Genomic DNA, 14480 nt, shown 5'->3' on the forward strand with positions numbered 1-14480 from the left:
TACTGAGCACACATATTTTGAAGCAATGGGTCCAAGTTGCTCTGGATTGCATTATCTTTAGCCATAAACATACAAAATAACCTGACTGGGCAATTTCATGGGAAGACTGAGGACAATGGCTGACAGAACGTGGGCCATTACAAAGAACAGCTGACTGGGTCAAAACTCTCATTTCTAAGCCCCAGCTTTTGCACCATACTATGCAACAATGTGTGTATCTCCCTAAAAACTCACCTCATGGGTAGCACTGACCTTTATATCTATGTAGGATTTAATTCAGTAACAGGTCCCAGAAAGAGAAACAATGTAACATTATTAGAATGCACACATGCAAATACATCATTTATCTGGATAGTCTGTCATCATCCTAGGTGCCAGAATAAATGTCAGAAAAACAAAAACAAACAAACAAAACCAAAAAACTTTTGAGTCAGTCCAGCCTGGAGATCATAGGTGGTTTGGTGCACCAAACACAGGAGCTGTATAAAGGCTTAGTACTCCGGACAAGAAGTGAGCTCACAGAAAGGAAATGCAATATGGCCGACATTTACCTACACATGTTTCATGGTTTGCCTCAGAGCCTTCAGGGCAAGTTTTCCTAATAGTCCTTCTACTCCTGGAGAAAGATGCTCTGCTGTTCCTATACTCTGAGTAGGAGCTGTAGAGCTGTGACTGCTGTCTGGTATGCTGCCGAGGTTGATAGCCACTTCTCACAGGGGAGAACCGCTCAAGGTCATAGCTACTGTACTGAGTGCCATAACTCGACAGCCTCTCCAATCCAGCGCAAGATTTCCCATCCCCTAATAAATGTTGTCCTGGCAGACAGATACACTTGAAGCTGCCGGGGCTGTTGGAGCACTGATGTGCACAAGGTTTAGGTACTTGCTCACATTCATTAATGTCTGCTCGTGTGCCATGATACATAAAAGAGAGAGAGGGAGAGAAAAAATAGACACACACAAAACAGGGATAAACAGTCAGTTGTTGAGACCAAGTCAAGACATCGTATTACTCTCCGACGCTGATGCCAAAGCTTGACCCACTCAGTTCTGGAGACTTATATAAGAGTCTGTGCCCCTTTCTGAGCACTGCTCCATCTGCATTTGTTTCATTTAAACATTCACACTTCAGCAGGTGGCCCAGGAAGCAAGACACTAACTAGTTCTGGGAATCCATCTGCTCTTTGCTTTCCTGTTATGGACTTGAGGCCCAGTGGGCTGCTTCAGCCTTGTCCCCTTGACTTCAAAGCACAACCAAGCTTGGATGTGTATCTGTTTGGGGTAAGCTGACGCACATTTTTACATTTTACATTTTAACAAGATTTCCATTTACATATTTAATCTTATTTTACGCTAGCATATACAGTAATGGATTTAATTAAGGAAATATTATAACTCACATATACTCAGCTTTCCAAATTAAAGTAGGTAGAGATTTACTACATTATTAGAAATGTTTCACCTTCTTTGGAGAGTAAAGGTGCAGAAAGTATAGAATCCAAATTATTGTAATTTTTTAAAAAATGATTTATTTTTATTATATGTGCATTGGAATTTTGCCTGTATGGGGGTGTAGGATCCCTTAGAACTGGAGTTACAGACAGTTGTGAGCTGCTCTGGGTCCTCTGGAAGAGCATCCAGTGCTCTTAACCACCAAGCCATCTCTCCAGCCCCCAAACTAGTGTAATTTTAGTGGAATAAAAATTATTTAAATATTTGTGTCTCTTCTAATAAAATGATATATGCACACTTTAATAATTTTCTCTTTTTAAAAAGATGTATTTTACTTTACTCTTAATTTTACTTGTGTACACTTGTGTTTCTGGGTGCCCTCAGAAGCCAGGAGAGGGTGCTGGGCCCCTGGAGCTGGAGTTGCAAGCATTTGCAAGCGGCTTGATGTGGGTGATGGAAACCGAACTTGGGTCCTCTGGAAGGGGGATGAGTGCTCTTAACTGCTGAGCCATCTCTCTGTCCCTTTCTTTTTCTCTTTTGACTAACTGATCCTTCAGATGTATTTCTGGCTTTCCTGGTTGCTTGGCACTAAGGGAAACACTAGTATGTTTAGGTCTAGTTTTTATGAATCTATAAAGATCAAAAAATAAATAAATACATTATTTACTTTTTATTATCACACACAATTAATATTTATTTATTTTTATATGTGTGAGCTTTGTCTTTCCACCCAGATCATGGCCCCCATAACTTACTCCCTCCATGGCTGCAGGAGGGCTCATTTCCAGATGAGAATTGCCTCACACCACACCCCTCCTGTCTTCTCACTGCAGTTTAAAGATGGTCTAAGCATTTTTCCCTGGCCTCTTTATCTTCTGCCCTGCTGTGCTCTGACAGCCCAGGTCTTGCGGCCATCTCTGAGCTGTGGCCAGTATGCTGCTGTCTGCAGGACTTGGGCCTGTTTTGACCTGAAGCGCTTGCTCAGACCCTCACACACTGGCTAGCCTGTCACTCCAATCCCCAGAGAGGTGCCTCTCATCCTGGCCCGCCTCATTCCTTCCCTGGCCTTATCTGGTTTTATTACATTGTTTATCATGACCTGAAGTTGTACCCACATTTATTCCGGGAGTTCCTTGCTCCCTGTGGGAGGTAAACACCTTAAAGGTAGAAGCCTGCTGTACACTATTTAGTGTTAACTTCCCACAACCGAGAACATCACCCAGAACAAATTAAGAGGTGTCTTCTATTACTCTGTCTTATTGCCTGATAACTCTAAAGCTCATGATTTTGGCTCGGCAGGCTGTCCAGTGAACCCCCAGTACCTACCTGTTTCCATTCCCTAGTTCTACGGTTAGAGGCAAACATGGTCGTGTCTAGTTGGTTTTCTTCCCTTTCTTTTTCTTCTTTTTTTAATGTGGGTGCTGGGGATTCAAACTCAGATCTCCACGTTGCACACACAAGCGCCCTTACCCACTGAGTATCACCCCAGCACGATTTTCCTTCTTATAGACATTCTCACCATCTGCCTTACTTTATTGTCCATCATAACTAGGATGGAAACAACCAGGCAATTGAATGAACTGAACACTGTAGACAATGGAATAATTATGTTTACTTAAATTGGATTCATGTTTTACTCTTATGCATAAATTTATACTACATGTAAATATATTTAATGCACATATGCAAAGAAATAAAATGTACATATGCAGATGTTTATGTCCTGTGCATAGAGAAATCATAAGGTAGTCATGAGGATCAAGCTGTCATGGCTGTTATATTGGAAGTTCACTTTGATAAGTGCATTACATAAGAGGCACTCAGGTAATGGCCAGAATATTTCTTGAAATGCCGATATAAATTGAACTCATTGTCAAATCTAGTAGTAGTAAGTAAGCAGACCGTATTATGACTTTCTTAATAGACTTATATATCTTCTACATGTAGCAGGAGAGCATGACCACAAGCTTCTGGTAAGGTTAGGGAACTCTATCAGCCACATTAACAGTGTTTCTGGTAACTTACCAATGCAGGGTCTTCCAACTCCTTGAGACCGATAACCCCTTGGGCATGCGCACCGGTAGCTGCCTCTCGTGTTCTCACATATTTGGTTATATCTGCATTGGTGGGTCCCATCTTTGCACTCATCAATGTCTACAGATAGACGCGGAGGCAATAAAAGCAACATTTCTCAAACCTGAGGTCATCACACATAAAATCCACAGTCTGTTGGTCACCAAAGTTTGCGATTCTCACCATGTCATTGAGATTATATTAGATTAGGATTAAGCAGTTGGAGGCTATAAACTTGGGTTCAAATCTCAGCACCGCCACTATTAACTGGCCCTCCCTACCTGCTTGTTTCCTACTGTGGAAAGAATTTTGCTCATATCTTTGTTTTTGGTTTTGCTTCTTCTCTGTTCTTCTCTACAATTCCTTTTGTTACCTCATCTGTCCTAAAGGTCAGTGCCCAGGTAGATTTCCAGCCAGAGTGCTACACTGTTTCCGATCCCCAGTTTCACTGTTGCAGCTGCCAACAGGACTGCTGTCCACTTCATCTTCTGACCTGCACTGCGAAGCCAATCTGATCCTTACTCCCTTATCTATAGCAACAGCACTCCTTCGAAGTCACCGTGGCTGCTAAGATCAGGTTCATCTTTAAGTCACCCCTTCGAAGTCACCGTGGCTGCTAAGATCAGGTTTATCTTTGAGTTATTTTTGCAATCGGGTAGTTCTGTAACCATCAGTGGAAGCCATAAATCTCTACATCTACATGTATCCATTGTCATTGGGTAGAGTTCTGTTGCTTTTTTTCTAGTATTTCAGTTCATCCTATTTCTAATCGTCTTTGACCAAATTATAGAGTCAATATTCCTAAAAAGCAAACACAACTGCATGCTACAGCATGTGATACTCATGTTAGGTGCTATTCCACTCAAGAAAAATGGAGCTAAAAAGTACTTCAAAGGTGGTAGCCCAATACTCTCCTCTAGAAGTTCTTAGGTATACAAAGCCTTAAGGGACCTTAAATTATCAACAAGTGGTCAATATTCCATGTCCAGTTATTTCTTCTGAATATAGGACTTTCTTGCCTTCACCTTCCTGCCATCAACACAGTTAACAGTCCAGTCACACCTCAATTTAAAAGTGATCATTTCTACGATGTTTTTGATAGCCATGCTTCTTACATATGAGCACTTTCTTGGGCACTGTTCAATTTTATTTTTATCTTTCATGGTGCTTCCTTTTACCTTGAATAGTAGAGTTTCCCCCTTACTTTTGATAGTAGAGTAAGCAAATGAACTCCTTGTTTTTATTTATTATTACACTTCCTTATTGTCTGTGTGGGGAGCACTCACATGCCACCACACATGTGGCAGTCAGAGGACAACTTCTGAGAGTCAGATCTCTCCTTCTACGATGTGGGTCCCCAGGATTAAACTCAGGTGGTTAGGCTCGGCTGCAGGAGCCTTGATCCGCTGATCCATTTTACTCACCCTCTTTGTCTTTTAATTATTTGTCTGCAGTTTCTACCTACCAACTCATGCAGGCTGCTGGCACAGAAAAGATTCACAAAGAAGAAACTTAGAAGAAATATAAGTTATCTTATGTTCTAAGTTGCAACCAATGACACCTGGTGACTTTTGTACACTGCTACAGAATAGACTATAAAGAATAAAGTTGAGGTAAATATAATTAACCTACTTTCTTCTCCTTGATTTGATATTTAAAGCAGTTCTAGAATATCATATTTATATTCTTTTAGTGATGAAGTCTACCTCAAAGGAATAAGGTAGAGAGTGATAGACCAGGCTAGTCATCTGATGACCTTCTCTGGACTCTCACACACACACACATGCACACACACACACACACACACACACACACACACACACACACACACACACGGATTTGTAGTCACATATTATAGAATATGTATGATATAATAATATATAATACTTTATAATATGACAACAAAATATAAATATTTTTAATAAATGTTTACAAATATACCTTTCTCAACCTTGCTGTGAACTTCTAGGCAGATATACTAAATTTAAAGTTAGAAATGACATGATTCACAAATACTAATTCATGAGGGTATCAAACTTTACAGAAACTGTAGAATGGATGGGAGCTCAGAATGGTCATAACTCCATTTGCGTTTCTACTTCCTTGTGTACCATTAGGTTAGGATTCTCGAGCTCAAGCTTACCAGGCTTAGAGGAACTGATGGGGGATTTTCTTGTTGTCTAACATCACCATCTTATGCTAGAATAGATTCCTTCTTTAACTTGTTGGTAGTAAAGAGGTCCCTGTCAGGGAAAGAGCCTGGCACTCACCAATGCAGGTCCCATTCTCAGCCTTGGTCATTCCACTCGGACAGAGATCAATGCACTTGTAGCCACCACGGGTGTTCTTACAGTGCTGGTCTGGTCTGCACACGCTCTGTCTACATTCGTTCACATCTTGATAAAAGAATAAAGGTAACAGAGACAAAGTAAAGGACTGATTCCACTTCTCCGGAGAAAAGATTTTTTTTTTTTAGAATTTTGAGGTGATTCTACAAAGATCAATATATATGTGTATTGCACAATTGCTGCATATACTAAAAATGCTTACGTCTAACAAGGTGAGCTAACTCGCTTTACTTTAAATCACAATGACATTTCATAGCCTGTTAGCCATGCTTGTAACTGTCCCTGCAAGAACAAAGTGATATATAATATATATCATATATACATACACACAGATACATATGTGTATATATAAACTTGATATGTATACATACATAGATATATGTATGGCTCAGTGGGCAAGAGTACTTGCTGCCCAAGCATATGGAGTGGGGTTTGAATTTCCAGAACCCACATAAAATCCTGGGTATGGCTGAATGTGTTCCTACAGCATCATCACTACAAGGAGTGGAGGCAGGAGGATTGCTGTGGCTTGTTGGCAGTCTGGTCTAGCTGAAAAATAGTGAGCTTCAGGTTCAATGAGAGTCTATCCCAAGGAATAAGGCAGAGAGTGATAGACCAGGCTAGTCATCTGTGACTCCTCTGGACTCCGCACATGTGCACGTGTGTGTGCACATGCACACACACACACACACACACACACACACACACACACACACACACGGAGTTACAGTGATATCGTCACTGTAAATTCAAAGCAAGTATCTTACCGATGCACTTTCTGCCTTTGAGTTGGTAGCCAGCTTCACAGCCACAATGGAAACTTCCTATGACATTGAAACACCGCTGGTGGCAGGGGCTGGATTCCTGACATTCATTAATATCTGTTTAATTGACAGCAAAGGCAAATGCCACTAAGAATCAGAAATTAATAACATATCTCTTCTGTGCACACATGTCTCTACCCTCTTTGATTATTCTTTGTTTTCTATTCACGTTATTTTGTATAAGTTATACATGTATTTTTTTAATAGCTTGTTTTTCTCATTCCTGAATAACGGTTTATGGCATAGAGGAATCACCATCCCTCTTCTCTTCCTACCACTTACTTTGGGATCTACTCATTTTGCGTCTGTGAAAAATCCTGACACTAGCTTCATTAGTAATTGCTAAAACTTCGAGGCAACCATGGTTTAACCATGTTGTTTAGTAAGTGGAAAAAACAAAGTGTGATACATTTAAACCATAGTATATTACTTTACCCAAAAAGAAATGCATTAAGAAGTTGTGCAAAGGTCTGTGGAGGTCTTTAATTAACTAAGCAAAAGAAAAAAGCCTGTCTCAGAGGCTACGCACTGAAGAATTCCCGCAAGATAGCATTCTAGACAAGGGGAAGCCGTGGAGACAGTAAATAAATCAGGGATGGAGGGGCAGAGATGAACACATGGAGGTCAGAGGGTTTGGGGGATCGTGAAACTCATTTGCCAGTATAAACTTGAGCAGACTCCTGGAATGGCCAATGCTGAGAGTAAGCGCCTATGTAAAGCACGGACTTTGAGTGGTGGTGTCTAAGACCATCAGTGTAAATCATCAAATGTAACCAGTGCAGTACCGCACGGCAGGGTGCTTACAGTGGAGCTAGATGCAGGGAAGTGACGAGGGATTCGGGAAGCATGTGAAACTCTTTCTGCTAGACAAAAATGATTCACTTTAAGTCTTATGTTTATGAGTGTATGCCTGCATGTGAGTACATAGGGAGGCCAAAAATCATCAGGTCCCCCTGTAGCTAGAGCTTCGGGAGGTTATGAGTTGCCTTACATTGTTGCTGGGATCCAAGCTCAGATCCTCTGAGAGAGCAGTAGGGGCTTTTTTTTTTTTAATACTTTTTTAAAACATTTATTTGTTTATTTTATGTATATGAGTACACTGCAGTTGTCTTCAGACACACCAGAGGAGGGCATCAGATCCCATTACAGATGATTGGGAGCCACTATGTGGTTGCTGGGAACTGAACTCAGGACCTGTGGAAGAGCAGTCAGTGTTCTTAACCACTGAGCCATCTGAATTACTCAGTAGGGGCTCTTAATGGCTCTTAGTCTTTAACTAAGTTTCCCTTTAAACTTCACAATGATTTAAAAACAAAATGCCTATTAAAATAACATAACGAGGGGTTGGGGATTTAGCTTGGTGGTAGAGCGCTTGCCTAGCAAGCGCAAAGCCCTGGGTTTGGTCCCCAGCTCCGAAAAAAGAAAAGAAAAAAAAAATAACATAACGAACATCGCGTAGTCTGCACTGAATCTTTTGCAATGGGGTGTTGAGGAATGGATACTATTAAATTGTGTTGTATAATCTGTTCTCCCCAATGGTAATAAGCAAGTTACTCAACAGTACTGTGCTACAAATATCATAAACAGTCATGAAATACCATATCTCCATATGAACCTGTCAAGAATCTCCACTTACAAAACATGGAAACATGGGAAGTCTTGTGGAAGAATTGAGGCAAGGTCTGAGGAACTCAGAGGGGACAGGGATTCTACAGGAAGACCCACAGAGTCAACTAACCAGGACCTTTGGGGGCCCCCAGAGACTGAACCACCAACCAAAGAGTATTCACGGGCTGGACATAGCCCCCCAACCTATGTAGCAGATTTGCTGCTTGGCCTTCGTGCGGTTCCCCCAACAACTGGAGCAGGGCCTTACTCTGACTCTGTTGTCTTCCTACGGATTCTGTTCCCCCAACTTGACTGTATTGTCTAGTCTCAGTGGGAGAGGATGAACCCCGTTCTGCAGTGACTAGAGGTAACAGTGAATTGGTACCCAGGGGGGAACCTCCTGTCTCAAAGATGAATGGGAGGGGACATGAGGGGAGGCATGTGAGGGGGACTGGGAAGAGGGGGGCTGTGGTTGAGATGTATGTGAATGAATAAAAAATTAATGGAAAAACATACAAACTGTGACTATTCATATTTAAGTTCTTCTGAGAGTGGAGTCCCCCTATTTTAATAGGCTGTGTTTCTTTCCCTTTTATGGGGCATCTGTTCCTTTAAAAGATTCAGAAGGTCTAACTGTTGGGGTTAGAAGGGCTTGTAATAAGCATGAGAACTGGAGTTTAGACCTTCAGTACCCACATAAAAGCTGGGTGAATGTGGTGTGGGTTGGTGTGACATCACGTGCAATTCTAGTGCTGGGAAGGTAGAGACAGAGGGTCCCCAGGGCTGGCCAGCTAGTTATACCAACTAATTTAATGAGCTCAAGTTCACTGAGGGACTTTGCCTCAGTAAAACAAAAAGTGTCAAGAAATTGTGAAACACACCCAAGGTGAACCACTGGGCTCCACATGCATCTGTGTACACATGTGCACAGACACCAGTATAACCACACACATGTGAGCACATGTACACATAGATGTTTATGGCACATACAGATACATTCACACACACACACACACACACACACACACACACACACACACACACACACACACACACACAATACCTTGACAGCTCAGCCCATCAGAAGTTCTCCGGAAGCCTGTTCCGCAGTGGACCACACAGCGATAGGATCCGATGATGTTGTCACAGTCCTGACCAGCGTGACAGGTATGTCCACCCAAAGCACACTCATCAATGTCTACAACAGAGGGAGCCATGGAATTGAGGTGAGTTGTAAACATAACTAACTCGAGAACTTGCTGTGAAGCGAAGGTTAGAAACTATATGGTATAGGGGTTGGGGATTTGGCTCAGTGGTAGAGCGCTTGCCTAGGAAGCACAAGGTCCTGGGTTCAATCCCCAGCCCCAGGGAAAAAGAAAAAAGAAAAAAGGAAGAAAAAAAAAGAAAAAAGAAACTATATGGTATCTGAAAATATCAAAGAATAAGAAAGACTGAATTTTTTGGTTGAGTCATTTAAAATGAGTTAGAGCGGAGACGAATTCACAGCAGCATGATGTGATGAATTTATGACCCAATCACTGGATTAGAGAACATATCTATCAGGTAACTTAACGAGCCAGTTCTCTCAGATCTTCAATGAACTATCCCAGCATCCCGAGTTTCTGAGTGACTTTTAAAGGCAATGGCTGGCCAGGGTTCTCTTTCTTACTTTCTCAACCCAATGAGGACGTCCCTGTTTGTTGCAAAACTGTGAGCAGAGGATACTGGAGGAAGACTGGCCCACCATGTCTTTCCTAGGCAAGGTTGTCTTCATCGTTGAATATAGTTTTGATATTACCTTGACAGGTTCTCCCATCGGCAGCTATGGTGAGGCCTTTGGGACAGGAGCAATAATAGGCTCCTATGGCATTGTGGCAGGTATGGGAGCAGGGGTTCCCAGCTGTGCATTCATCCTCATCTGAGAGAAGAAACAAAGAGGCCAGTCAGTATCTGTTATGGTTTGCCCTGAAGTCATCTGTATTTTGATGCTAATTCCACTGCCCCAAGGATGGCTACCTAGTCATGTACTCAGGATTCAGATGACTTCACCAGAACCTTCTCCCCATTTAGTTTGTAAAATATAGGTGAGGGCAGGTACAGGATAGAAGGAGGCCTGTCATTGCATGAGAAGGAAGGATGGGTGGGAGAAAAGTTTGAAGGAAGAGGAGAAGACTGGAACGGAAAGGAGGAAGAGACAGGAGTGACAGAGAGACAAGCTGTGGCAGGACAATATGGAAGCTGACGTTAAGATTCCACACTGTACCTTTATAGGTTGTTATGAAAGTTCTTAAGGGATGGATGTGTATTGGGCTTTGTATGTTTAGGTGGGCAATTATATCTTATCATTTGGATCAAAGGTTATTGTGTTGTGTGTTCTTTCATGTAGTGATTTAAGTGTAAGAAAGTGTGCGGTGGCTAGAGACACTGGGCCGCTGCAGAGTTGGGATGTGTGTTTCTGGCATGGAAACCTGCCTTGGGAACTAGATAGGTAGAGAGATTGCTATCAAGCTCAGAGAGAGGTCTTCGGCAGTGTGATATGGGATGGAGCAAAGCGGGTGAGAGGCTTTGCTGACTGAGACTAAGATATCTAGCAGATATCTTGGGGCACCATGGTGATGGACCTAGTGGGGGATAAAAGACAGCCCTTTTACTTTTTATATTTTTATAACAACAAGTATGCACAACTATTGCTTCCTAGGAGCTGTTAAAGAGCATGGAAATAGTCATTTCTAGATGCTGAGGAATTGGATCGAATATAACAGAGAATACTCTAAGTGGCACAGAATGGAACTGCTGTGAAGAAATTAACTTGGGGTCTCAGACTTATTGTTGCTACTGAACATGTTTATTTAGTCTTTATTCTAAAACAGCAACGTTACTAAATTACATGTACGTTTACTGCACTCTAAATGCAGTTGCAACTCACTTTGCAATGACAGAATTTTTAAGAGACTATCTTCCTTTTGCATGACAAATCTGGAGAACAAAAGTAAAGGGAATGCTTTCAGTCGCCAATGCCATTACTGCCAGAGCTGAGACTAGCATACAGTCTAAACAACACCTCTCACCAGCCACCACATTATACAGGTCAGTGGGAGAGCCAAAAGATCACCTTGGCATTATGAATGTCAACATGAAATCCTCAGCCATTTACTAAGCTGTGGTTTACCACAAGGGAGTCTTTTGCAAGGTTGCCTGCTGGGACAAAGCTGGATTCACGGTTACTTATGGATCAACAATCCTGTTCTGTCCTAGGAGGGAGCAATTCTGTGGTTAGGCAAGTTTGTGTTGGATCACTGATAGTTCACACCCATTGAGCCACTGGGTGAATTGTCTCTGTTCACTCTATTCTGTACTTGGTCACAGTCTCTGATACACGAGACTGTGTCCAAATTGAAGGCACATGGGCTTTGTCATCCCACTTAACCTCAAATGCAGTCTGCCACTCGTAGGCAATCTTTAGCAGTTTCTGTAACGTCTCTACATCTCGGTTCCTAAACTATCAAGTAGGCAGGTGTGATTATTAAATGCCTAGGCAAAGGCAGCAGATGTCTATTAAAAGATAATTATTACTTGAGCCAGGGAGATGGTTCAGCAGGTAAAGGTGCTTGCTTGCTGGATGACCAAAGTTTGATCCCTGGGACCAAATGGTGGAGGGAGACAACTGCAAGTTTTCCTTTGGCTTTGACATGAGCCATGTGCCATGTCATGCCCTCTTGCACAGTAAATAAATATGTAAAGGAGAGAGAATGATTGCTGACACCATTTATGAAAATATTTTATCCATTCTCATTCTTACCAGCACAGAAGGGTCCAGCTGAGTCTAAGATGAAACCAGAGGGGCACTGGTTACTGCGATCTCCTACCGAAGAGAGAAAAATTAACCATTAGCGGACCGGTCAGAGCACCGGCACTTGTCATTCCAGTATGGCCTTCCCTGGGAAGATATATCAAAGAAGGAACAATGAAAAATACAGTATTGGAAACAAGGAAGAAAGGAGACTTTCATGTTTTTCAACCAAGAGGTAAACAAACTAGTCCAGATATTGTTGGCAAGCTGACTGGAAACATCTGTTTGAGTCATATACAGCAATAAAAAGAAAACCAAATGAGCTACTCTGTAATGGTTAGAGAGAACCCAAGGTAACTGTGTGTTGGGTACAGCTACAAGTGCATTCCATTGTTCCAACCACTGGTTCACTTTCACTGAAGGAGGAAGGACGTAGTGTGCAAGTACCCTAAGGCCTTTGCTTCGGTGGAAAATCACCATTCTAGGCTGAAGTCCCCATTTATTTCCCCTGTGTCTTCTCCATTTGCCATGTTGAGAATCGTGGCCAAAATTCTATGTGTGACTGTTTCACTGTTCTGAGCAATTGAACCAAGGGCAGCAGGCAGGTTGAGCGAGAGCAAATGAAGTAGACGGCAGAAAAATGATCATTGAAAGACTCTTTCCCAAGAGCTTTCCAGCCACTGGGAAAGGAGTGGGAATAAGGTGGATGGAGCAAAAGCATTCTCCGCATGTAGTATGTGATGGTTTAAAGGTCACCTTCTGCTTCATTTATTTAAACACTTGCCATCCCTACTCTGTCACCATACCTAGTTTTCAGATGAAGACTCTGAGAGTAACATCTTATAAGGTGCTCAAGAACAAAAGCTAGTGTGGGCAGGCCTAAGAGGAAAGCCTTATGGACTTTCATCTGCTGAACTGGTTATTACAACTTATGTTCAGTTATTCATACATTCTTATGCTCTTTAAACTTAACCAGTATGTGTGTAGGGTACCATGTTGGGAATAAACTTGCAAAAAAATCATCTCAAAGAAACATAATTAATTATCAATAGAAGCTTTGCATTTTTGGATTTAATCAGGAGAGATATTTTTTATTAGATAGCCTTTGGGTAATTTTGCGGGGTGGGGGAGTTTCTTGTATGCCACCATGTACAGAGGACTGACTATTATGGTTCAGTACATGGAGCTGGGTGCTGTGGCTCATGCCACAATGCCAGCCCCTGAGAGGGTGAGGAAGCAGAACAGTCTATCTGAGATCAACCCAGGCTATTACAGGAATTTCTAATGAATTAAAAAAAAAAAAAAAAAAAAAAAAAAAAAAAAAACAAGAAAAGCCCAGTGAATGGGGGAAGGCCTGGAGACAGATTTCAACAATTCTGTGATGCGTAGGAAAGGCCTGACCATTTGCTCCTTCCTCTGAGAGATTCTGATGCACAAAGGAGGCTGCAATTATAAAAAGCTTTGAATATATGTCCCACATCGCAAACGCTTTCATGTGATTTAAATATGTTACCTGATTTTTAGAATACAAAAATCATGCAAATTTGTATCTTATTATCCTCTATTTTATTCAGAATGTAACAAAGAACTACTTTAAGTTACCCATCCACTTAAAGCAGGACTTTACAGGTAAGTTTAGGCCTGGGTTTAGTCTTTTTCCAACAATTCTCACATTAAGACAAGATATTTATTTCATTACGAATTATTTTCACGTATTTATTCCTTTCTTTTCATGTGTATGTGTGGTGGATATATGTGTTTCCACAGACGAGTATGTGGGCATACTCATCTGTGCTTACGTGTGTGGATTCCAGATGCTGGTGCTATGATGTTTTTTGTCAACCTCTGCTTGCTTCTTTCTTTCTTTCTTTCTTTCTTTCTTTCTTTCTTTCTTTCTTTCTTTCTTTCTTTCTTTCTTTCTTTCTTCTTTCTTTCTTTCTTTCTTTCTTTCTTTCTTTCTTTCTTTCTTTCTTTCTTTCTTTCTTTCTTTCTTTCTTTCTTTCTTTCTTTCCTTTGAGATAAGGTCTCTCTCTTACTGAGCCAAAAGCTTGCCATTTTACTGCATTAGTGCACTGGGGAGCCTCCAGGATTCTCTCGCATCTTCTCTACCAGGGACACACACATGTGCCTCTGTGTTTAGCATTTAACTGGGTTCTGGAGATCCAAACTCATAAATGTACTCCTTATTCCTTGAGTAAGCTTGCAATGGCACCTAGTACATGACAGGCACCCAACAACTGTCTGTAAAAAGATGAATTAACTATTTCTTGAAAATTATTTCAACGATTAAGAGATTATTAAACACGTGTCATAATTTACTATTTGATTTATTAATTCTAGTTTCTAAGATATCTATTTATTATTTTTCTATTATGAAGAACACTAG

The 14480-nt window shown here is 41.4% G+C and overlaps 1 protein-coding gene across 1 annotated transcript in view; it reads right to left on the reverse strand.

The window, feature by feature from the left end:
- The window catches only part of Hmcn1 (hemicentin 1), a 442192-nt gene that overhangs the window by 13126 nt on the left and 414586 nt on the right, over window positions 1-14480 (reverse strand). Inside the window, 7 exon segments of the mRNA XM_032915428.1 lie at window positions 552-902; window positions 3477-3605; window positions 5795-5920; window positions 6640-6753; window positions 9368-9502; window positions 10103-10222; window positions 12104-12166. Of these exon segments, the coding sequence (XP_032771319.1) occupies window positions 552-902; window positions 3477-3605; window positions 5795-5920; window positions 6640-6753; window positions 9368-9502; window positions 10103-10222; window positions 12104-12166 (1038 nt within the window).

Source organism: Rattus rattus, chromosome 10 (genome assembly GCF_011064425.1).
Source record: "Rattus rattus isolate New Zealand chromosome 10, Rrattus_CSIRO_v1, whole genome shotgun sequence".
Lineage (NCBI taxonomy): Eukaryota > Metazoa > Chordata > Mammalia > Rodentia > Muridae > Rattus > Rattus rattus.